The sequence below is a fragment of the Arachis hypogaea genome, chromosome 11 (assembly GCF_003086295.3).
Source record: "Arachis hypogaea cultivar Tifrunner chromosome 11, arahy.Tifrunner.gnm2.J5K5, whole genome shotgun sequence".
Lineage (NCBI taxonomy): Eukaryota > Viridiplantae > Streptophyta > Magnoliopsida > Fabales > Fabaceae > Arachis > Arachis hypogaea.
In genome coordinates this window covers 105,703,432-105,729,994 of record NC_092046.1, presented here as the reverse complement: position 1 = coordinate 105,729,994, position 26,563 = coordinate 105,703,432, and the positions used below count along the sequence as shown (strand labels likewise).

The window sequence follows — 26,563 nt, the reverse complement described above, 5'->3', positions numbered from 1 at the left end:
TCAGACAATAGAGTGCATCAAAGTTCTAGTCCAAGTCATGGGTAATGCAGAATACAATTTGTCACTAAACTCATGTAAAATCCTCATAAAATCATGTAAAATGCACAATGTATGCTTGAATCAAGGTGTAAGTGAATATCTATCCAAAACTAGCTTATTTCCTAAGAAAATGCATGAAACTATCCTAAAAACAGTAAAGAAAAGGTCAGTAAAACTAGCCAAAATGCCCTGGCATCAGGAATTTCATACAAAAATGAGGGGTGGACACCACTGCAACAAATCAGTTTAGTATTACTTGACCTATCAACGCATTGTAAGCAATCAGGGTGTCTATGATGCCCAAGGACTTGTACTTGGGCCTTTAGGTTAGCGAATATCTCGTCCATCCCCTCGACCACATATTCCTCAAGTATGGTATATCTCTCCTTGTCCTTCTTCAATTCCTCCTAAGGATCAAACTTCTCCTCGAAAACTCGAGTGTAGCTCTCCTTGGCCTTCTTTTTCAACCCTCTGCCATAGCCGTAGCCGCCTCAGCCTTTTTCACTCTGGACCGAGTCTTCTCCAAGTCAGACCTCAGTCCATCCCTCTCCTCCTCCAATTCCTTATTTAACTCCTTCAGCCTCTCTACCTCAGCTCGGGCAGCTACTAAGGAGCTATGAGTGGCGCTAAGAGGGGTCTTTTGCAACTCCTTGGCCAAAGATACACATATTCCTGCTATCCGAATTCCATTTCAGGCCATGAGTTGGAGATGGTTCTAAATAGCCATATCATCCATGCTAATACGGCTATGAGGGAGAAAATTTCTCTCACTCCAAGCGAGCCCGTCAAATCCTTTATCGTAAATACTCCCCCTTTCAACAGTTTTTTGCCTTTTGGGAGGTGGCTCCGAGGATGAAGGAGAAGGGGGGACCACTGCACTTTCTGGAGGGGACTCAGGAGCAATCAGCCAACTAGAGAGAATGGAAATAACCTTCTTTTGAGCTGAGGGACCCGAGTCTGACTTCTTTGGCAAAGGTCGGGCAGAAGCATCCCCAGCTTCTTTTTGTTGTATACCTCGTGCGACAACGTTCTTCCTGGTAGCCCGTATTATTTTCATAGCAGCAGACTTCGGAGCCATCTTCTATGTAAAAGTAAAAGTACATTAATTGCCAGCACAAATCACAACCAAAATAAAAAAGCTAAAGGTAAGAAAACTACCTAGCTCGAACTGAAGCTGACTAGGGTCCCCTAAGAACTTTTTGGTACTCAAGTGAGGAGCTTGGCCCCAGCACTCTTGAAAAAAGTCAACTGCGGCCTTCTCAAGGTCATCTACGCAATACTTGGCTTTCATGGGTCTTTCCTCCCAGTATAACAGGAAACAGGGTTCATCATTCTCATCCAAAAAGAAAGGTCGGAAACCCTCCATAGCTTGGACCTTGAAAAAATAATTTTTGAAGTCGTGGAAGGACTCGTCAAAAATAGAAAAAATCTTTCTACCCTGAACGGCACGGAAGGAAAGCCAAGCTAGTCTTTTTGAACCAAAAGGCTTGGTCAGAACAAAGAGGTAAAAGAAGACCTTGAGGGAAGGTCAGACATCAAGTTCTCGACACAAAAGTTGGTAAATTTTCAAAAAGGCGCAAGAATTCATGTGTAATTGAGTAGGGGCAAACATTACAAGTCCAAAGATCTTTTCTCTCAAAATCAGAGAAAGGAAGCCTAACATCTAGTTTTGAAAAAAAACAATCATAAGCATAGAAAAAAAGACGCTCTGACCTATCTAAAGGGGGAAAGCATACCCTCTCCTCAGGATTGGCTACCACTATTTTCTAATTTCGCTCATCCTCTCGATTCTCACAGATCCTATGATGCCTAGAAAAGGTCTCGGCGTATTCTTTATCAACTACAGGAACAACAATAAGGACAAAAGTATCTACCCAAATTAAAAGTGAATGAGGGACTTTTGTCGACATGCGTGAATAACAGATCGAGACATAAAACTATATCTACAAATGCAATAAAGAGAAGTCATTATTAAAGAGCTCGGACACCAATCAAAAGAAGTCGGGTAAAGCGAAATAAAACACAACACGCGATTTCAAAAGATCTTTTCAAAATAGAAAGAACAGAAATGGCGTCCCTCCTGCACTATCAGCAGCGACACCATTAGAAGGCAACACGATTATGTTCTACAGCAATAAAATGGCAAAAAGTTCCTCCAAATTCCAGAAACACAGCCAAACATTTGTAACAGAAACTTCAGACGACAAAGAAAAGCTTCAAAAAGGGTTTTTAGTAAACAAAGCAGCAACAGTCAACAACTTTTTCCAAAGAAGTTTCTAGATACAAACAAAACCAACGATGTAAAAATCTCCGCTACTAATCAAAATGTCACCCAAATACAAGAAATAGATTCAAAAAGCCCAAAACAATTACACAAAAAAAGAAGTCAAAAATACCAACCTTGATGAAATTTGAAGAATGGAGGGGCATGCCAAATAGCAAGAAACACGAACGTTCCTCTCCGTACAACAAAACAAGATCTTCAATGGGTCCAAGATAGAGAAATATTGGAACTAAAAACAGTTAGGAAGCAAGAAACAAAGGAAGAAGTTGAAGGAGTTTTTGTGATGAAAAAGGCAAATGGAGCATTTTTCGGAAATGAAAAAAGGAGAAGAAGAAGAGCACAAAACACTTTATAAGAGAGAAAGGGCAAAACAATCATTTTAAATCCATGCACGGATTCCAAGAAAACTGTCGCGTAACGTTTGCCCCTCATTTAAAGACACAACATTTAAAAACTTTAAAACACGTCGAGTACCCGACCTCTTGAAGGCGGTGTACCTGACATCGAAACTGAAGCCATAAAATGCTTGAATCTAATCTTGAGGCAAGTCTGGACTCAAGCAGGGACACTGTTCATACCCTGACCCAAAACATATAACTAGGCCCAATAAGGATGAAAGGCCCGCTCAAAAGGGGTGATCTCTACCCATACCCGACCTCTATAAAGTGGTCGGACACGATGAAAGAGACTGGCTTATACTTACCTAAATACGTAACTGACTCCTAAGATATCTCTTATTTATCTAGAAGAAAGATCTCAACAACTCCCAAGATAAAAGGAACAGTTATCCACCAATAAAGGTGGAACTAAAACCCTGCTTAAAACCTTTGCTAATTTAGGCATCGAAATCTCTTGCAGGTACCACCCTTCACCTTCTCACGTGGAACTTGGACAACAGCACCTCGACACTAAACAAGTCAGACGCTGCCTCAGAAAGGTTCTGGACCTTACATCCAAGCCCACATCAATGTTTCAAGTAATCTTCGAAACACCTCTCTATATTGATATTTAAAGAAAACTATACTAATTTAATCTCTCATTTTTGTAAAAATAATTCTAAAATAAATAGTGAAAATCGAATCCAATTCCTTGAGGTCATACTTTTCGCGGATATTTTAACTAAATTATTATTCTTTTTATATTTACTATATTATATATAAAAACTATAATAAAAAGGCAACTTGACAGAGATGGAATCCTTGACAAAACACTTAGAGTGTGTGTGGTTCAAAGATTAAATTTTATTAGCAAGAATATCATTCCTAGGAAATATAATGCTTAGGAATGAGATTACTTAGAATATAAGATTCTCTTGTTTGGTTATAAAATTTAATGCATTGAAATATTATGTAATAATTCTAGGAATGACTAAATTTTTGTTTAGTTAAGTTTAAATATCTTGGTCATATTATGTAATATGTCAAAATTACCCTTAATCATTCAAATTAAAATATTAATGACTAAAAATTAAATATAAACCTAATTAAATATTATATTTTTTACATTGATTTTTTTTAATTTATAAAATATTTCTAATAATAAATTTATTAAAATACTCCTAATAACAAATATCTTTAGTTAAATTATTATTGACTCTAAATTTTTTAAATTTACTAAAATACTCCTAATATTAAATATGTTTAATTAAAATTAACACAAAATACGTATCTAACTTTTCAAAAATTCCATAATTCATAATTCGTCTCATAATCCATAATTGAACTTATATAAAACAAATCTCAACTATTCTAACCACATATGTATCAAAAAGTTTTACTATTATCCAAATTAAAGTTACAAAGAAGTCTCAAAAATTAAACTTTACTAGCAGACATACATGCACAACTCTTGTACAAGAACACAAACATATCAATAAAATGAAATCAATGTTACAATAGACAACCTCATACATAGAAAAATAAACACAATTATCGTGTATGATGTCTTCTCCTCCATTGGTTCCACATTTCTTGTGCAAGTTGATCCCTCCATCTACCCCAAGCATCGCTCGTCTCAATATGGTGGATCGTCCCTCCATCTACTCCAAGCATATTTTGATCTTCTATCTCATCAATAGGATCCACAACCATCACTCTTCTAATGTGATTATGCAAAAGGCAATATACAGTTATAACTCTTCCTTAAGTTTTAATAGGATAAAATGACCTTCCCCTTAAAATTTTTTATCTTGCTTTCAATACTCCAAATGCCCTTTCAATGACATTTCTAGCTTGTGAGTGTTTCATATTAAAATGTTTTTGGGCTGTACTAGGTTGATTATGTGGATTAAACTCACTCAAATGATATTTTTGTCCTCTATAATTTGCCAAAAATCTTTCACAATTCATGTATCCAGCATCACATAAGTAATAATGACCTAGTGTGACATACACAATTGAACAAAATTAACGAAAGATCAAATGGTTACTTTGATAACATACTAAAGTCTCAATAAAATACCTTGGGAAACACTAAACCCATTGCGAAATAGTGCATCTCGCAATACCCTAGAATCCGCAGCTGAACCCTCCCAACTCGCCAGTACGTAGATAAATTGCATATTGGGAGCAACCACTCCAAGCACATTGGTTGTTATGTCACCTTTTCTTTTTCGATATCTAGGCTTATCAGTCTCAAGGACATTGACTTTGATATGAGTCCATCTAAGGCTCCTAGGCAATCTTAAAATCCAAAACAAAGATCAATTAACTCAATCCTAAAAAGCACCAATCATATGAGATTTAATAACATTAGCAAAATAAATTATCTTGAACCATTTTCATCGTTCATCCATTCTATCCTGGCTAAAGGGTTGAGGTTTCTTCAGTAAGAGATTATGACATCTCAAAATAGCAAGCAAAACATCATTAAACCGCATACTAATTGTTTCTTCATATCTCACAAATTGTCTCTTTATTACTCTAATTTTGACGTCATGTGCTATAATATGTAAAAACATGGCAACCATTTCTTCCACACCCATATTCCTACTTGGTTCTAACCTTCCAACCCTTTTAAGCATGTTACACAATGCATGAAAGGCACATTTATCCATTCTTGTGTTTTCTATACATGCTAGATCACCAAAATAAATAATCCTATCAACACTAACATCTCTTATTACTTGCCTACTATAACTATCATTCCATTTTCTTTTCTTGTTTCTCAATTGCAATATAATCAAAACATAGCAAATCATCAACAACTTAACCATAAGGTCATTCATTAATTTGAAATGTAAAATCAAGCAGCCAATAACTTTCATCTTCTATTTGGGATCCATTCTGTAAAAAAAATAAACATTAAAATATTTAGCTAGAAGACTTAACTATTTATTTATTTTATGTAATTTTTTTCTATCATTTAAAAGATAAAATTAATAGCCATACTTCAAACTTATTCAAAATATTTAGCTTATTGCATAAATCATAATTCAAAGCTAAGCAATGAGATCAGACCATAGAGATATACATTCAGCACTTAACTTCCCTTTAATTTGATTTCAGAATTTCAATTTGACTTATTATTATGTTAAAATTTTTTATATTTTATTTTTCTACCTTTATTAATGTGTAGTAAAAGTTAAAATGGTTCTGTCTAAGAATTATCTAAAGAAGAATGAAGGCAACCCTATCATCAACTACAATTTCATGAAGGGATAAGGAGACTAAATATGTATCCAATTTCAGAAGCAGTTTGACAGTTTCAAGAAGACTAAATATGTATCCAATTAAAAGTATAACTTTTTGCCGTGGACACGAGAGGGACACAGATCAAATTCAAGGGCACATTGTTTTGATAATTTATTTTGATAGATCAACTCCAGTATTTAGAATTTCAACCAAATACCTAATGCCAAACCAACATTACATATTTTTCGAAGAGTGTACTCATAAGTCATGACATAGCAAGTAACAACAATGGCAGAAAATGAGAAATGATACTTGCACTATTTTATTGTACACCTTAAGTGAACACCTTAAAGCAATTTTTCTGCATTATCTCTCTTCTTAACTTTCACTTTCAAATTTAAAAATGGAAAGTGTACACAAAATGTGTACACAAGAGTAATACATATAAAGTTGCTTTCAAATTTTTCTCCATTATCATAACTTGAATACTTGATATTCATAAAACATAACATACTTCTCCAAAATATATAAAGTGGCTTTTTATTTTCTCAAACATTTATTTTGTTAAGAAATGATTATGATAAAAAGATCCAAATGTTCCCAAAGAAGCTATCAACAAGACACGACTACTAAGGAATATAACAATAATTAGTATGAACAGAATGGAACTCTTTAAATAGCAGTAAAGTCAGATGTATAGCTCAGAGATGGAAATAAATGAAATCATAAAAAAAGGGAAAAAACAAGTAATGCTTTACAGGATATGCAAAATGTAGCCATTCACGTTTATATAGATATGCAATTCACGAAAAGTTCAAGTTTATATAGACTCAGCAGCCTCTAATTGTTTAAATAGAATCACTCCTATGACAGAGACATATGATGAAACCAAAAAGAATCAAAAGCAAGCTCAAACAAAAGCAAGCTCAAAAGCCATTGAAATTTCTTCTACCATACAAATAAAAAAGAATCAAAAGTTATCATTTCCTGCAATGAAATTATAAAAGCTATATCCAAGTTACTAGTCAAACAAACTGATTGTACTTTGTAAGAAAAAGACTATCCACAAGATGGTCCAAAATGGGCAAATGGATTTACACATTCCAAGAAAAACTTGGGTATATAGTTAAATAAGTGTTGTCATCAATTTATCCACAAACAAAAAATCTACAATGTCTAGTATAAGAAACATAAAGCCACAGAGCAGAAGAGGGCATCTCATTTGCTCTTTCAAAAAACATAGTAACTTTATACTAAAAGAATGATCAGCAAAATTAAAAGAAAATAAATTAAAAATATTACATTGTGAAACAACATCAGAAAACTTAATACAGTACTATGAACTATTAAACTCAATTTAAGAAGAGCACTTGAAAATGGTTTAAAATTGCAATTCAAAACTATAATTGCAACTGAATTTGCCAACACACACTCAACTTCAATCCCAATAACAATAATAAAATTATCTGATCAATTCCATGGCTTTGCTTCCATCAATAGCAACAACTTTGAATACCAATATATATAATCAAGCACATACATTCATAAATGAATAACTGAATTTATATAAGGATTAGTGATTGCACATTATCAAGAACAGGATATCAGTAATATCACTAACTACATAATAATACAGAAATACAATTGAATGTGAAATTTGGAAATTTGGAAATTTGGAAATACATTTGTCTCACTAGCTATGAATTCAAGCAGCCACAATGCCCCCTCTAACAGTAACAGACATCAATGTGAGATTTGGAAATTTAAACCTACTAGTAAAACTCCTTCTCTATTGTATTGACTAGTTGGATCAGTGGAGTATGACAAAAATGGGTGAAATTCCTATATTTATTTACTCTGTACTCAACTTCATTCTCATCCAACTAGAATATTTTGTTTCATAATGGAAACTACTTACATTGCAAAGTCTAGGAAATTGATTAATATCCTTTCATCAAATCATCAAAATCGGTGACAACAAGTTTAAACTCTTTATTTGAGACAAATCATCAAACACTTGTTTGCATGCAACAAAATCACAGAGAATATCTAAGAAATCAAGCAAAACAAAAAATAACTAATCAAATTTGCAGTTTATTGCAAAAAATTAGTGTAATATGATGTAGAAAGTATAAAAAAAACCCAAACCTTAATGAGAGATTCAGAGAAGCAATGCGAACATGAACTCCAAGAAGAGGAGATCAGTCTTCTGTTTAGCGTAATGGTGGCGCCAACACAGCTCCGGTGGCAATGGCATTGGTGAAGCCTCCACTGATTTGGCGAGAAACTCAAACCTTAATATGAGATTCGAAGAAAATTCAGAGAGAGAAAGTGCGAACATGAATCGGAGAAGAGGAGACGAATCTTCTATTAAGAATAACGGCGACGCCGGTGCCAGCTCCGATGGCGTTTAAGACTCACTGATTTGGGGAAGAAAAACGCTCTGCTAAGGTTTCGCTTTTCAGAAAGGAACCAAAAAGAAGGTAAAACCTAATTAAATATTAGGGGTAATTTAGTCTTTTTTTATTATACACATTCCATTCCTATTAGAATTAAAGATGACTAGGGAGTGATAGAAATAAAATTGGTGGTAATTTAATTCCTTAAAATAAAACATACCAAGGAATAATTTTTTAAATTTTGAACCAAACATGAGAATAAGACATTCCCATCTCAAAATTCCTGGGAATATACTTGTATTCCCTCCAACCACACACACCCTGAAGTATGAATGAATGTAATCATATCACAAATGAGGGTATTCCTTCAATAGATACTATACTTTTAGAGAGAAGCTGAAGCAAAATTTCTATTTCACATTCAGTGCATGACTTGAAAAGGTAATCTATAATGAAGAATGAAATAGGGATACAACTACATCAGCTAAGCTTACATCTCAAAATTGACAGCAATATTTCAGCTTATACAATTGTAAAACGACACTAACATTTCAAAATCAGACCAAAACATCTCTTACACGGATGAGAGCATTAACTCCTATGCCAGTAACTGTATAGTTTCAACCTTCTTGTGAGCTACGTCCTTCACTTTCTTAATGGAACCGTGTCTTGATTTGCTTGATTTTTTCCTTTTCTTTGAAACAGTAGCATTTTCTTGAGGATCTTCCTCCTCAACAACGTGCTGTTTATCTATAATGTTGTCAGACTGCAAAGGAATCTCTGCCGTAAATTCTGAATGTTGAGTCTCTGGTTCGATAACTGACATTCCTGATAGAATGTAGTCTAACAAAAATGTGCTTCTTACAAGTCTGTCTATCCTGCCAAAGTGCCTCTGGCTATATGCGATAAGACCTTCAAGAAGTTCACCAATCCCTTTAATCTGAAATGTCCCATGAGAAAATATTCATTAATTTTCCCTGAGAAAATGCAATTTATTTATTATTATACATGAACATTAAACATGACATTATTATTATTATTATCATTATTATCACTATCATTATCATTATCATTATTATTTTGCAGAAGATGCAAACGTAACAGACAATAAAATACACGAATGTAAGAAGTCCTAGACCACAATTGATAATCAGCAAAAGCAATTCAGTCACTAAGCTTAGCATCAAAATATGCAAAAAATTCATTATCGGTTGCATTAAGACTCTAGAAAAGGTCCCGGAAGAAAAGCACCTGAACTATTTCTGTTGGAGGAAAGATGTTGAAAGCTCTGAAAAGCACAAACTGTGAAACATAACAGAGCTTTGGTTTTGTATTCCATTCTCGAACATAATTAAATAATACACGAAGCTCTTCACCACCCAAGCCCTTTAGTGCTCTGTCTATATGATCTTCAGCCCCTCTCTTCCTGCAAAACAGTCAGTCTAGAGTATGCCAATAGAAAATTTAGAAAATGAAATAGATTAATGCTAACCTGCAAATGCCTGCAAATAACTCAAAAAGCTTGTGGGGTCTTCGCAGCTCAAATGCAAGTTGGATAGCTTTAGTATAGTCAGCATCAGAGATAGCATTCTGTAGCTCTTGACCTCTCAAAACCCCCTCTTCCTGCATCAAGGTTAGAAATCACGTTGTCTTTCTAGTCCATACAGCACACAGGTTACATTAAATGGAAGGAAAGATACAGAAATCTATGATAAAACCACATCATCCTTTAACACTAGAGTATGTTGTGTCTTGCAACATCAGATTAACAAGAAACATCTGTTACTGTTAGCATCATAACCAGAATCATCTAATTTAAAATGAGGTCAAAATATTGCCTTCAATTTGGTGATTACAAATACCCCATGCAACTTTAGGTAGTCCAATTTTTTGCTAGTTAGTTTGATATATATATATATATATAACATAGAGAAAGATGCACAAACTCCATTATAATTAAACAAATAATTTTTCAAGATGTAGATGCTTCATATGATTTAGTTCATTCATATATTGTGGCACTCAATTGTTTATCTTACTTAGAAACAGTATCCAAAATAAAAACTGCAGATATTGTAACAGAAAATTTGCATAATAAATATTACCAATCAGTAATTCAGCATATCTTAAACAACCAGCACTCTGGGCACCAAACAATAAATATGGATATATACACACACACAATGAATTTAATTTAACTCACCTCTTTGCGGAAAGCAGCTTCTTTGTCTGCTGCAGTGGAATCATACCATAGATTGACAACAGCATCACTGCCACCAGTTGCAAGCATTTCCGTCTTCCTACCTACAGCCAAGGCCCAAACCTGCAAGCCAAATTACTTCAGCAAAAGAAACACAGAAGCTTGAATTCTTTCATTTGTATGGAAACATTTCATGAGGAAAATGGTACCTTGTCTTCATGATTATCATAAGTCGCAACACATTCATTAGTCTTTACAGTCCATAGCTTTACCAAACCATCAGCCCCTGAAACATTGATCAGGTTTATCACACATGCAATAAAAAAGTTGCAAGGACCCAAAAGCAGCTAGATATGGCCTCATACCGCAGGACACAATTTGTGTTCCTCGAGTAACAAACAATGCTCGTAACACACTTGAAGTGTGTCCTTCAAATGTCTTCAGACATGAGCCATCGGATATAGCCCATATCCTTATTGTCTTATCCCCGGATGCTGTTACAACACACTGATCAACAGGAGAAAATTCGACAGACCAAATTCCCCTCTTATGCCCTCTAAGAACAACTACAGATACAAGATCCGGAAGTCTCCAAATACAAGCTGTACGATCCTGATGGAAACAAGTTAGATGTTGATGGTAAATACAGTGAAAATACTTTCTCAATAAATGAATATAGGAAAAAGCTATTATTAGTAGGGAATAATATAAACTGTAAAAGGGCCAAATAAAGCTTTAATTTCAGATATACCTGAGAACCACTACATACTAAACTATCGTTTGGAGCAATAGCTACAGAATTGATGTCTTTATCATGTGCAGCAACAACAGCTTTTGCTTTTAAATTAATTGCCATTGTCATATCATCTGAAAGACCATTCATGCTCCACACTTTAAGAGTATGATCACTGAGAAAGATTAACAAAAAGTGGTAAGAAATAAATTTGAACAATTAAGTACAAAGAAATATCTTTCAGGATTAAAAACCAAAACTTCAGCAATAACCTCAGCAGTGTATAATGTAAGCTCATATATTGGTAGGAACAAGTATGTCGAATTTGATGTTTGATGAAAATGATCCTTTGCTTGATCATAGAGACAAACAACTGGCTTCCATGAACAAGTCAAAAGCATAGAAGTTCTTGTACAAAATCAATGCTTTTCTTTTTGTATAGGAAATAGTAATCACATTTGTGATTAAAAGACTAAACGTCTAAACATAAGAAATGGGATAAAGGGAGTCAGAGTCAGGTACTTACATGGAGTTAAAAAGTAAATAATATAGCTCTGTAGAGAATTAAACATAAATAAATGCATCAAACTTACCTACTACCACTAACGAAGAAGTCCCGTTTTCTTTTTGAAAAAGCAACGGCTCCAACAGCTCCCATGTGACCTATGCCAACTCCAATGCAGCTTTTACTTTCTGCTTCCCACAATCTAACCTATACAGTGACAATGAGTACAGATGCAAACATTTAATATACATAAGACTTTATCACAGTGTTCTCTACACACATATCATGAACTCGATCAACACTAGTTAGCATTCGAACTGGAACACCAAGGATACTGCTTCCCCTGTAGAAGGAAATGCAAAATATTTACAACAATTGAGGTAAAAAAGATGGGGGATCTTACACTGTTGTCTTTACTTCCAGTCACAATCAGTGATCTACCAGAACTTGATACACAGGTGTCAAGGCATAGAACAATTTCAGTATGACCAGATAAGACATAGGAACATGACATAGATGCAAGGTCATAAACCCGAACCTGCAAAGTCCAGGAAGAGTTATATTTTAAGGATCAATAACAGCATTGCTCTTGTTTGACAAATGGAAAATAGTCAAAATACACAGCAGATCGAAAGGTGTTGAATCAAATCCTGATGACAAACTAACATGAAAATAAAGCAACCCCAAATACCAATTAGCATTTTCAGATCTCACCACTCGTTACAGCATATATAAAACCAATAAACCATAATGATATTGAAAGTTTCAAATCATAAAAGTTGGGGATGTAGGAAATTTTCCAAAATGGAATTTCTCAGCAAAAGGAATCTTAATCCTCAAATACATAAATTTTTTTCATAAAAAAAAAGAAGCTTTATAGTGCTGATACTCAATCTTCAATGCAAACCACAGTTTAAAGTCATTACATATACAGACATGAATCATAGACAAATGTCATCATATTTAGCCGTCACCACTAGATAAACTTATTCAAGGAAAAACTTGTCCTTTTTCAGTATTAGTATGTTCAATGTGAAATTTGAAAAGGATTCCTAAAGAAGCCAGATTGTACATATATGTTGCAGGGTTATATTACAACAATTTAGGATTTTTACATAAAAAAGCAAATCTTCTCACCTGCTCAAGATTAGTAGCAAGAGCAAGGAACTTCTCATCATCCCCTACAAACTTCATATCCACAACCTCTTCATTATATCCTACCAATCTTTTGGTTAGATTTAATTGCAACAACTCTACAGTGCTCTCCAGAGAGTAAAATAAAAACTGTTGATCTGCAGTCACACAAAGCAGCCCTTGATCTGAGGGAAGCATAACAGCAGAAATAAAACCTCTTCGCAAGCCATCTTCATCTGTACCGGCTGTAACATCTGAAACCTTTTGCTCAAACAAGCAAACTGCACTGTGACTACAAAATATCCAATGAGGCAATGCAGTAATACCATCTTGATTGACACAATGTTGAAATAAATCCTCTTCACCACATTTATCAATTTTCTTTTCTAAAATAAACAAATAAATAAAATCATCATGTTCAACATTAATAACCAATTTTAAGTGTGTCAAATTATACAAACTGCCCACATTGGTATAACTACAGCAAAACAAACCAAGATTTAGTTGCAAAGCTACGAACTTAAATTTTAGCATGCCTCCAATCATATAGAACTATAGGTATATCTTTGCTTCAGGTTTTTTTGACAAAAAATCAGTTTTTTAAATATGAAAAAATTCAGTTTTCACCTATTTATATAAATATCATAAAATAACAGAAAATAAATTAAAGAAAAAAACATTTTCCCGCATTATTTAACCCTGAAAAAAGCTAGATAGAGATTAGCTTTTGATTAAAATCAGTTTTCGGATTTGTCGCAACATATAAAAGAATCAAATAGTAAAAAGCACTTTCAAATAATTAGAACCAAACGCATCATAAATATTTAAACTAATAACAAATTTTTATATTTAACCCTACCCTTCAGAACCCCATATGTGCACAATGCCTCTTTCACCAACCGTAACAAAATAGAATGCTTGAGAAACAGCTCGTTTTTTTGCATTTTTCCCATATAAGTCCAGAGATGCAGCGAACGGACTCCCAGATCCAACCACACAAACAGCTTCAACTGCCTCATTTGTGATGACAGTCTTCTTGCAGCTATAATCATGAAGGTCCCACAATGTTACAACCTGCAATAGTCCAGACAGCACTTTGTCAGTTTAGTAGAATGAATTTGCATATAAATCATGCACAAGTAAATTGTGAGTTCATCCCACACAAAATACCAAAGGGGAAAAGAACAGAATGCATATAGCTTTCAATATTCAGGATTAAGGAGTTCCAAATATTTTGATGGTGATGCTAGTCATATAAGAGATGAACCATTAAAATACAAACAAGGAAAACTCAAAAGGAATGAATTAATACATAAAAGATAAAAAAGGAGGCAAGAAGACAAAAAACAAAAAAAAGTGTCACAAGATAGAACAAAATGTAAGATAAGGTCTCATTAGAGCAGGCCTTATCTCTTCCAGCACTAAGCAATGTCCATCCATCTTCAGATACTGCCAAGGAAGTCACAGCGGAGCGATGATTATCTAGTGTTGCAATGCAGTTCTTTTTCTTTGTCTTGGAAACATCCCAAACTCTCAAAGTTGCATGATCGCCACCATCATCACTGCCAGAAAAAATCTGTGGAAACCAATAACATCCACATTAGTTAATTTAAACATATGAATAAAGGTAGAATTAGAAACTGGGAATGGTTCAAAGCAAGGGAAGAATAGCACAGGGAGAAAGAAAGGTCAAATTTGCACTAGACAGATCCAAAAAAATTCCCATCATGTCATTAAACCCCTCTCCTGCTGATGCTACAATGACCTCTGTTTAGACAGTAATTTTATGTGAAACCTTGAGGTTACTGAACTCCTCAGCTTGTATATTTATATACACTTTCTAATCATAATCATTCATAATTGATCCCAATTGATTCTAATCTAACCTAATTGACACTTTACAGCTAATAGGCTGAATATAATATCAACAACTTCTTGTCTTTAGAAACCATCAATTAAAATTTTGAAAATAAAAACCATAAAATAGAAAAATGTTAAGTAACCACTAGCCAAGCTTGGGCTCCTCCCATGGTCCCATCCCGTCTGTTCAATCACACTGTCTGCATAGTTTTCCCCATACAATAAAAGGGCGGAGAAGCAAGTCTGTTCTTCCACCAATTAGTCTTTTTCAACATGGAATCCATAGACCACCAGTATATGAATACAATTCAAATTCTCTATGAACTATCAACTGCTCTATATAATAACTCATTCCATAATATATACTTATAACCAAAATGCATGCATATGGACACCCTCACAAAGCACTCCAATTCAACAAAAACTGCAAATCAACGAGCTCTTTACTTACAAGCTGTTTTTCAGGATCAGGATGGAACATAATACAAGAAACAACTCCACCATGACCTTTGAAGTAATGAGTGCAGTATCCACCATCCACATCCCAAACAAGCACCTTCCTATCAGCTCCACCAGTAGCGAGCAACCCTCCAGAAGGGTGACACGCCATGCACATAACAGGACCATCATGACCCTACACAAGCTCAGACCACAATCATATTTCAATTTCAATTTCAATTCCATCTTAATGTGAAAGCGAAATTCAATTCCGGAAATGTTACCTTCCAGGAGCGGACGCATTTGAGTGTGGAGAGGTCCCAAACCCTGATTTGGCGGCTGTGGCTGGAAGAGAAGAGGAGCTTGTCGTCGGGGCTGAGTGTGAGGGCAGTGACGGACTCTGAGGCGCCGTCGAGGGTGGAGCGGATGGAGGAGGTGGCGGAGTCAACGATGTTGATGGAATCGGCGGAGGCGCATACGATGAAGGACGCGTCGGAGGAGACGGCATAGGCACCGCCGGCGTAGAACTGCTGAAGGGCAGGGACGCAGCGGTAGTTAGCCTTCAATTTAAGGGGTTCCATTTTCTAGGGAGGGGAAAAGTTGGAATCCCCTGAGCGAGAATCGGAACTCAAGGGATTTTAGTTTACTGTCTAGGGTTTTCCTTTGCTGACGAAGATGCTAGGGTTTAAGAACCAGAGTAGGGTTTTCAATTTAACAATTTTGCCTGTGTTTTTATTCTGCTCATATTCGTTTATTTTTGTCCACCTTTCTCTTTGTAACGAATTTTTTATTTTAATAAATAAAATATGGTAAATCTACCCTATCCCAGTAAAGTAATATATAATTTTTTTTTATAAAAGATAGAGAGACTCGAATTCGCGACCTTTTAGGTGAGTATAAGAAGACTATGTCATTTGAGTTATTTCTCACTGACAAATAACATGTAAGTTTTTTTTTTTACCGAAGATATGGAGAATCGAACCCGCAACCTCTTAATTGAGTATAGGGAGATTATGTCATTTGAGCTATTGTTTCTTGGCCAAATAACATGTAAGTTACCTCTTATAATTTATCACATTTTAATTAGTCATTATAGTAACCATAGTTGAGTTATTTTGTAATTAAATTATTATTTAAAATGAATAATTGTATAATTTTTTAAAATATTAAAATTCGTCTTAGGTCCTTCCAAGTATCGTCATTGCCATTGTGACAAGAAGGATGTGGTCACTGATGAGCGGATAATTTATACGCTTTTTGGCATTATTTTTAGTATGTTTTTAGTATATTTTAGTTAGTTTTTATTATGCTTTTATTAGTTTTTAAATAAAAATCACTTTTCTGGACTTTACTATGAGTTTGTGTGTTTTTCTGTGATTTCAGGTATTTTCTGGCTGAAATTGAGGGATCTGAGCAAAAATCTGATTCAGAGGCTGAAAAAGGACTGCAGATGCTGTTGGATTTTGACCTCCCTGCACTCGAAGTGGATTTTCTGGAGGTACAGAAGCCCAATTGGCGCGCTCTCAATTGCGTTGGAAAGTAGACATCCTGGGCTTTCCAACAATATATAATAGTTCATACTTTGCCCGAGATTTGATGGCCCAAACAGGCGTTCCAAGTCAGCTCAAGAATTCTGGCGTTTAACTCCAGAACTGGCACAAAAGCTGGAGTTAAATGCCCAAACTGGCACAAAAGCTGGCGTTTAACTCCAAGAAAAGTCTCTACACATGAAAGCTTCAATGCTCAGCCCAAGCACACACCAAGTGGGCCCCGGAAGTGGATTTTTACACTAAACACCCTAGCTTACTCATTTTCTGTAACCCTAAGTCACCAGTTTACTATAAAAACTACTTTTAGTGATTCATCTTGTACCTCATGACACTTTACACGTTTCATATTGTATCTTCTACGGCATGAGTCTCTAAACCCCATTATTGGGGGTGAGGAGCTCTGTCGTTCTTCATGAATTAATGCAATTACTACTGTTTTCCATTCTATCACGCTTGCTTCTGTTCTAAGATATTCATTCGCACTTCAACCTGATGAATGTGATGATCCGTGACAATAATCATCATTCTCACCTATGAACGCGTGCCTGACAACCACCTCCGTTCTACATGCAATCAAGCTTGAATGTGTATCTCTTGAGTTTCTAATCTAAGATTGGAACCTTCGTGGTATAGGCTAGAATTATTGGCAGTCATTCCTGATATCCGGAACGTCTAAACCTTGTCTGTGGTATTCTGAGTAAGATCTGGAAGGGATGACTGTGACGAGTTTCAAACTCGCGAGTGTTGGGCGTAGTGACAAACACAAAAGGATCAATGGATCCTATTCCGACATGATCGAGAACCGACAGATGATTAGCCGTGCGGTGACAGCACATTTGGAACATTTTCACTGAGAGGACGGGAAGTATCCATTGACAACGGTGATGCCCAACATAAAGTTTGCCATGGAAGGAGCCTTGCGTGCATGAAGAAGAAGATAGTAGAAAAGTAGAGATTCAGAAGACAAAGCATCTCCAAAACCTCAACATGTTCTTCATTACTGCATAACAAGTATTTATTTCATGTTCTTTTACTTTTTACAATTAAATCTGAGAATTATTGATATCCTGACTAAGAGTTACAAGATAACCATAGCTTGCTTCAAGCCGACAATCTCCGTGGGATCGACCCTTACTCACGTAAGGTATTACTTGGACGACCCAGTGCACTTGCTAGTTAGTTGTGCGGAGTTGCAAAAGTGTGATTGTAATTTCGTGCACCAAGTTTTTGGTGCCGTTGCTGGGGATTGTTCGAGTTTGGACAACTGACGGTTTATCTTGTTGCTTAGATTAGGAATAATTTATTTTTGCTGGTTTAGAGTCTTTTATTTGAGTTTAGTTTCATATTTTAAGTTTGGTGTCAATTGAATGCTTTTATTTCCTTTTAATTTTTCGAATTTTCTTGTTCCTAGTCCTTTCTTAATCTTTAAAAATTCTAAGTTTGGTGTCTTCTTTGTGTTTTCCTTTAAATTCTCGAAAATTTGTGTTTTATTTTCTAAAAATTTTAAGTTTGGTGTCCCTTGTGCTTTTATTTATTTAAAAATTTTTCAAAAATTTGTTCTTGGTGTTCATCTTGATCTTCAAAGTGTTCTTGGTGTTCATCTTGACATTCAAAGTTTTCTTGTTTGTTCTCTGTGTTTTGATCTAAAATTTCTAAGTTTAGTGTCATTTTGTTATTTTTCTCTTTCCGCATTAAAATTCAAAAATAAAAAAATATCCTTTCCCTATTTTACTCATAAATTTCGAAATTTTGCATTAATTTAGTCAGAGATTTTCAAAATCATATCTTTTTTTTAGTCAAGTCAAAATTCTAATTTCAAAAATTGATCTTTTCAAATCTTTTTCAAAAATCAAATCTTTTTAATTTCTTCAATCATATCTTTTCAATCATATCTTTTTTTTTTATAAATTGCAATCATATCTTCTCAATCATATCTTTTTCAAAATAATTTTCAATCATATCTTTTTGATTACTTTTTCCAAAATCTTTTTAATTAATTAATTAATTTAGTTTTCAATTTGCTTTTATTCCATTTTCTTCTAATTTTCGAAAATCATATCCAGAATTTTTCAAATCTTTTTAATTAATTAGCCATTTTAGCACTTGAATTATTTATTTATCTTTTTACTTTTTTTCTTAAGTCTCGAAACTTTTATTTTATTTTTCATTTATTTTGTTTTATTTTTTCGGTTACTTTTAATTTAAAAAAAAAATTCATATCAATTCCCTTTTCTCCATCATGGACATAAGTGGAGGTGAACAGTCCAGAAAGACTCTGGGGTCATATGCTAACCCCATTACAACTGCATATGGGAGTAGCATCTGTATACCTCCCATTAAAGCAAGCAGTTTTGAGCTAAATCCTCAGCTCATTATCATGGTGCAGCAAAATTTCCAGTATTCCGGTCTTCCACAGGAAGAACCTACTGAGTTTCTGGCACAGTTCTTACAAATTGCTGACACAGTACGTAATAAAGAAGTGGATCAGGATGTCTACATATTATTACTGTTTCCATTTGCTGTAAAAGATCAAGCTAAAAGGTGGTTAAATAACCAACCCACAGCAAGCATAAAAACATGGAGACAGTTATCAGACAAATTCCTGAATCAATTTTACCCTCCAAAAAGGATGACACAGCTAAGGCTGGACATCCAAGGCTTTAGACAAGAGGATAATGAATCCCTTTATAATTCCTGGGAGAGGTACAGAGGGATGCTGAAAAAATGCCCCTCTGAAATATTTTCAGAGTGGGTACAGTTAGACATCTTCTACTATGGTGGATCTATACACATGAGAGAAACAATTGAAGAGGCTCAAGAACTCATAGATACAGTTGCTAGAAATCAACATCTGTACTCAAACAGTGAGTCCTCCATAAAAGAAGAGGCTATGGTAGTAACTACTGACCCTAATCCTCAAGAATAGATTGTTGAACTTAATCAGCAATTACTCCTTATGACAAAATAATTTGCAGAATTCAAAGAGATGCTCCAAGTCACTAAAAATGCTAACAAGAATATGGAAGCACAATTGAATCAGACAAGACAGCAGCTATCTAAACAGATAACAGAAGAATGCCAAACTGTCCAATTAAGGAGCGGGAAGACATTGAATAAATCAGCTCAAAGTAGCAGAAAGCCAAGAAAGGAACAACTGACAGAGGATGACCAAACCACTACCCAAAATCCCTCTGAGGACAGCAAGAGCCCAGAGAAGAATAATTCTGGCGTTCAAACACCAGAAAAGGGTGGGAAGCTGGCGTTAAACGCCCATCCAGCACCCAATCATGGAGTTCAAACGCCAATGAGGGATCAGACACCTGCAAGTGCTGATAGTAACCCCTCTAAGAAGGCTTCTCCAACCACCTCTGAAAGGAATAAACCTGCAGCAACTAAGGTTGAAGAATATAAAGCCAAGATGCCTTATCTTCAGAAACTCCGCCAAGCGGAACAAGATAAACAATTTGCCCGCTTTGCGGACTATCTCATGACTCTTGAGATAAAGATTCCGTTTGCAAAGGCACTTGAGCAAATACCCTCTTATGCTAAGTTCATGAAAGAGATCTTAAGTCATAAGAAGGATTGGAGAGAAACTGAAAAAGTGTTTCTCACTGAAGAATGCAGTGCAGTCATTCTGAAGAGCTTACCAGAGAAGCTTCAAGATCCAGGGAGCTTTATGATACTGTTTATACCCTGGGTCGAGCTATCCGACCTGGGATGATTGGAGGCAAAGCGACCGACCTCTTCAGGTCAGACTACCTGACCTCTTTACAAAAGAGGTCGGCCAAATCGACAGGAAGGCCCAAGTAGGCCCAAACAAAGGGACACAGCCCAATCCAAAGGCAACCCAAGCCTACAGAGAGAAGGGCGATTCCGTTGAAGATAAGCTGACCTTACCCAAAGATAAGATATCTAAAAAGGTCACTCTATACCATTATAAATACACTAGAGCACCCAGGTATAACTCATACTCTGATTCGACAATAAACCTGCTTAATACCCATGCTAACTTAAGTATCGGAGTCTCTTGCAGGTACCCCCCACCCTCCGGTGACCAAGGATCAGAAGTGCAGCTAGATCAACAAGTCGGACACGACGGCTCCGGCCGCCACTTACCGGCCAGACACGTCGGCACCGACCAGTACAGAAGATCTCGACCGAGATCGACCTCCAGTTTCAGGTAACCCTCGAAACATTGGCGCCGTTGCAACTTGAAAAAGAAACCTAACAACAACGAGAGATCGGAAAGGATCTACAAAGAGAGGTACGTCGACGTCGAAAATTGGAAGAAAAACTACAGCAATTAGAAGCCGATATCAAATCAAAAGCTCCTCGAACCACCCTAGACAAAAATTCACGCAAAGAGCAAGACCCATTCACCAGGGAAATCATGAAAACCAAAATTCTAAAAGACTTTAAACTCCCGGATATGACTTTGTATGATGGCACCACAGATCCCAACCACCATCTCAGTAATTTCAGAAGTAGAATGTACCTCACCGACGCCTCAGATGCCGTTTGCTGTAAAGCCTTTCCAACAACTCTCATGAAGACAGCAATCAGATGGTTCGACAACCTACCTCCAAAGTCCATCTCAAACTTTGACGACTTGGCCAAAAAATTCCTAGCCAGATTCTCCATCCAGAAAGATAAGGCCAAGCACGCCCCCAGTTTACTAGGGATCAAGCAAGGAGATCGGGAGAGCCTCCGTAACTACATGGAAAGATTCAACAAAACATGCATGGACATACAAAGCTTACCAACAGAGGCTGCCATCATGGGACTCATCAATGGCCTACGAGAGAGACCTTTTAGCCAATCTATATGAAAGAAGTACCCTACCTCCTTAGACGAAGTACAGGAGCGAGCAGAAAAATACATCAACATGGAAGAAAACGCTCGGTTGGGATAAACCTCAAAATCTGGGGCCCCCTACCGAGATAAAGACAAGGAATCCAAAAGGAAAGAAGATCGACAAGGGGAGAAAATAAAAAATACCATACTTACACTCCTCTCAGGGCATCCCTGGTCGACGTATACAAAGAAGTCTGTCATACAGAGAAAATCCCCCCAGCGCGGCCACTCAAAGGCAAAAGGGGAGGAGGAAACCGGAATGAATACTGTGAATACCATCGAGTCCGAGGGCACTCCACCAACGAGTGCTTTGACTTAAAAAATATCATAGAAAAATTGGTGAGAGAAGGAAAATTAAATCGATTTCTGGCCACCCGAGATGAGGACCAAAGAAAGAGACGAAGGGACGAAGACGCCGGATGAACTGAACGATCACCTCGGACACTAGAAAGACACGTCCACATGATACACAGCGGATTCGCAGGAGGTGGGATCTCCAAATCATCTCGTAAAAGACATCTCAAAGAAGTATATCATGTCAAGGAAAAGGAGGAAACCCGACATCCCTGCTATAACATTCACTAAAGAGGACGCATCCGGCATCATCTCGGGACACGACGATCCCATGATCATCACTATCATACTGGAAAACGCCAATCTACACCGCACATTAATAGACCAAGGGAGTTCTGCCGACATCTTATTCAAAACAGCCTTCGACAAACTCGGCTTAGAAGAAAAGGAACTTAGAGCATACCCGAACAGTCTGTTTGGACTAGGAGATACCCCGGTACAACCACTGGGATACGTATCGCTACACACAACCTTCGGAAAAGGGAATCAATCCAGGACCCTCAAAATAGACTACATTGTGGTCGACGTAAGTTCAGCCTACAATGCTCTAATAGGTCGGACAACTCTCAATCAACTCAGCGCAATAGTCTCGACTCCACATCTATGCATGAAATTTCCAACTACAGAGGGGATAGCCACGATAAAAGCATATCAAAAGATGGCACGCCGCTGTTATAACGAAAGTCGATGTGTATTTGATGGCTGAAAAGTTTCTCTTTGGTTTGATAAAAATCGGGTTCAAATCGGTTTCCGAAAAGATTGAAAAACTAGCTGAAAATCAAGCAGAAATCTGATGAACTTTTGGAAAAAAAAATGTTTTTGGTTTTTGGAAGAACATGAAAACGTGTATTCAAGGAGTTTTGGAGTCAAAATGCAATTATTAAAAAGTTTGGGGTTGAAAATTAATTAATCAAAAGTTGAGGGGTTAAAGTGCAAATATTAAAAGTTATAGGGGTCAAAGTGCAATTTCCAAGAAGTCCGGGGGTCAAAATGCAATTTTTGAAAGTTAAATAAAATATTATTATTTTAATAATAAAATATTAATATATTATTTTATTAATAATAATAAAATATTGATAAAAAGACAGTTTTCCCTGAAAGCCTCAGGAAGGCAGATTTGAGTCCAGAATTCTCTAATTTCCTTTACTAAACACCTAAGAAAAGGTATAAGAGAAGATATAGAGGTATATGAGGTAAAGAAACAGGATTTTGAAACCTGTGTTTAAGTTAAAAAGAAAAGGAGTTAAAAGTGATATAGCTGTGTACCTGACCTTACAGAGTAAACAAAGAATTGTAAAATGAGCTTTATGTGATGTTCTAATGCTTGATTTATGATGATTGCTAAGTGATGGAGAGTATGGTTATATGTGAATTATGAGCCTTCAGGCAATGCTTGTGAATGTTGTGCGGGGACGCCCGTATTATGATGTTGCTTCCCAGACAGGCTGCGGTAGAGTAGTACCAGCCCTGCAAGCTGAATGCTTGGTAGAGGCCTGACTCGCATACCTGCGGTATATTGAGATTTGAGCAAATACCAGCCCTGCAAGTCGAGAGTACTTGGTAGAGGGTATGTGGTACTTAATCTGGGATTAAGTTCTGGGAAGGCCTTATCTGACCTGGAGGGTCGGATTGCGTCGGGTGCGGGTCGAAACCGACAAATGAGCTCATTACCTGCAGTAGGGACAGACATGCTGCATACTTGTTTGTGCATTATTTATTGCTAATCTTCTTGTGTTCTTGTTCTATTCCTTGTTTGTTTGAGCATAACTGTGTGATTGCATAATAATGTGTGAATGTGCATTTATTTCCTATTTTCTCTCTTTTTCATGTGTTAGTTTATGTTGCTGTTATGTACATATTACTCTACATTTATTTATACTTCTATGACCACGGACATTATAAATGAACTTAACTGTAAACCCCGACCTTACTAAGAACTCCCCAGTTCTTACCCCTTACACCTCTACAGATGGACACGGGAGTCCTATTCTATGAGATTGATCCACCGTACATCCACGAGGACCCGGTGCGTGGCGAGTATTACATCTACTGTGCGGTACCTCGTATCCGTAATTATGTAGTTCGTGGTAAACCTTTCCAGTACCCTATTAGGACAGCATACTTTAATCCTGATGCACCCTATGACTTTCCTTTATCTTGGTTACACCCCGGCGGACCTGGGATACCTCATCCTGAGGAGCAGATACCACCTCCACCTGACCATCCTCCTCCACCTGAACCTCCTCTACCTGATGAGCCTATACCTGCCCAGCTTATCCATGAGGCACCTCCTGCACCTTTTGTCCTTGTGAGTGGGGTATTCCTGTGTTGCCACCCGAACTTGATCCTTTACCTGAGCCGATCGAGCCTCCTGTCTTTGATGAGCAGCAGGGACATGAGTATGATCAGATCATGGAGGCGCCACCTCCTTCTCCAGACTGTATTTTGTTTGGTAGCTATCCTTTTATGGTTCCTGTGGCCAGCAGTGGTTCATCTGCTATCACTCTGGCAGAAGAAGAGGACGAGGAAGATCCTAACTTCATAGTTATCTCCTCTGACAGCGATGACGATGAGCCAGGCGAGGCGCCAGCAGGCGAGCATCACCATTCGCCCGGTGATTTTTCGTGAGGTACTCTGGACCAGGATTGAGAAGACTTTTTGAGACGCCTAGTCTAACTTCAGTACATTAGAGTGTCTCCCTCACTTTTGTTAGCATGATTAGAGGGAATAGGCATATCATAGAGTTAGGCTAGCCTGGGTGCCAACTTAGGGGCTTTTGGTCAGGCCAGGCCCTGGGGCGTCTTATGTACATATATGTATATACTATATGAGTCATTGACTTAGGGGTGCTGTACTATAACTCTATGCTTATATAACTGAGCCACTTCTGTAACATGATGTATATTATAGTAGGTTGTTCCATATTCTGTTATCTTTTGTCTTATGTATGTGAACGTTTAATTATCCCTTGATATATGGAAGGTATACGACTTTAAATTATTCTTGTTAAAAAAAATCTACTTGTAAAATTCGCGGGGTTTTAACAACGTACAGGCTTATATTATTAATTAATAATACAAAAAGGAAAAACAAGTTGGTAACATTCGATTTCTAGTATGATCTAGACATGCTAGAAGTTGGGTCGTTACAAGGTTCATCTTCCCAAATCTCAATACCAAATAATTTGGCATTCAGCTTCATGATTGCACCAAGGTACTTGGTACTTGCTCCTTAGTAACATCCTCATTCTCTTCAGAAGAGGAATACTCATCAGAGCTCATGAATGGCATAAGGAGGTTTAATGGAATCTCTATGGTCTCTAGTTGAGCCCCAGATTCCTTTGGTTCCTCAAAGGGAAACTCCTTGTTGATCACTGGACGTCCCAGGAGGTCTTCCTCCTTGGGATTCACGTCCTCCCCTTCCTCTTTGGATTCGGCCATGATGGTTATATCAATGGCCTTGCACTCTCCTTTTGGATTTTTTTCTGTATTGCTTGGGAGAGTACTAGGAGGGATTTCAGTGACTCTTTTACTCAGCTGGCCCACTTGTGCCTCCAAATTTCTAATGGAGGACCTTCTTTCATTCATGAAACTCACAGTGGCCTTAGATAGATCAGAGACTAAGTTTGCTAAATTAGAAGTATTTTGTTCAGAGTTCTCTGTCTGTTGCTGAGTGGATGATGGAAAAGGCTTGCTATTGCTAAACCTGTTTCTTCCACCATTATTAAAGCCTTGTTGAGGCTTTTGTTGATCCTTCCATGAGAGATTTGGGTGATTTCTCCATGAGGGGTTATAGGTGTTTCCATAGGGTTCACTCATGTAATTTACCTCTGCTATTGCAGGGTTCTCAGGATCATAGGCTTCTTCTCCAGAAGATGCCTCTTGAGTACTGTTGGATGCAGCTTGCATTCCATTCAGACTCTGAGAAATCATATTGACTTGCTGAGTCAATATTTTATTCTGAGCCAATATAGCATTCAGAGTATCAATTTCAAGAACTCCCTTCTTCATAGGCGTCCCATTATTCACAGAGTTCCTCTCAGAAGTATACATGAACTGGTTATTAGCAACCATGTCAATGAGTTCTTGAGCTTCTGCAGGCGTTTTCTTTAGGTGAATGGATCCACCTGCAGAAGTATCCAATGACATCTTAGCTAATTCAGACAGACCATCATAGAATATATCCAAGATGGTCCATTCTGAAAGCATGTCAGAAGGACACTTTTTGGTTAGTTCCTTGTATCTCTCCCAAGCTTCATAGAGGGATTCACCTTCTTTCTATCTGAAGGTTTGAACATCCACTCTAAGCTTGCTCAGCTTTTGAGGAGGAAAGAACTTGGCTAAGAAAGCCTTGACCAGCTTATCCCAAGAGTTTAGGCTATCCTTAGGTTGAGAGTCCAACCATATTCTAGCTCTGTCTCTTACAGCAAAGGGAAAAGCATGAGCCTGTAGACTTCAGGATCTACTCCATTAGTCTTAACAGTATCACAGATCTACAAAAATTCAGTTAAGAACTGAAAAGGATCTTCAGATGGAAGTCCATGGAACTTGCAGTTTTGCTGCATCAGAGAAACTAATTGAG

The 26,563-nt window shown here is 36.8% G+C and overlaps 1 protein-coding gene and 1 non-coding gene across 3 annotated transcripts; one reads left to right on the top strand and one right to left on the bottom strand.

The window, feature by feature from the left end:
* Positions 1-8,751: 8,751 nt before the first annotated feature.
* Positions 8,752-15,999, bottom strand: LOC112722340 (protein TORMOZ EMBRYO DEFECTIVE). Of its 2 annotated transcripts, none has more exons than XM_025773332.3 (14): positions 15,509-15,999; positions 15,238-15,420; positions 14,332-14,502; positions 13,786-14,000; positions 12,930-13,218; positions 12,196-12,330; positions 11,881-11,999; positions 11,306-11,462; positions 10,920-11,166; positions 10,764-10,840; positions 10,558-10,677; positions 9,847-9,977; positions 9,606-9,780; positions 8,752-9,294 (listed from the first exon to the last, which is right to left on the bottom strand). In XM_025773332.3, exons 1-14 carry the CDS (start codon positions 15,803-15,805, stop codon positions 8,953-8,955), a joined length of 2,658 nt encoding a protein of 885 aa, XP_025629117.1. In that variant the 5' UTR covers positions 15,806-15,999; the 3' UTR covers positions 8,752-8,952. The 2 variants fall into 2 exon arrangements, with proteins under 2 accessions (XP_025629117.1, XP_025629118.1); XM_025773333.3 differs by having other exon boundaries at positions 12,930-13,212.
* A 10,185-nt stretch (positions 16,000-26,184) lies between these two features.
* On the top strand, positions 26,185-26,292 carry LOC112726083 (small nucleolar RNA R71). Its single transcript, XR_003165151.1, has one exon. It is a non-coding gene; the product is annotated as a small nucleolar RNA R71 (small nucleolar RNA).
* The last annotated feature ends 271 nt before the right edge of the window (positions 26,293-26,563 follow it).

Excerpts from the sequence above, each read along its gene's own strand:
- LOC112722340 (XM_025773332.3), bottom strand. The coding sequence starts at position 15,805 with ATGGAACCCCTTAAATTGAAGGCTAACTACCGCTGCGTCCCTGCCCTT. Across the intron at positions 14,001-14,331 it reads TTAGTGCTGGAAGAGATAAG|GTTGTAACATTGTGGGACCT; the intron begins GCCTGCTCTAAT and ends GGACTATTGCAG. Across the intron at positions 10,841-10,919 it reads AACACAAATTGTGTCCTGCG|GGGCTGATGGTTTGGTAAAG; the intron begins GTATGAGGCCAT and ends TCAATGTTTCAG.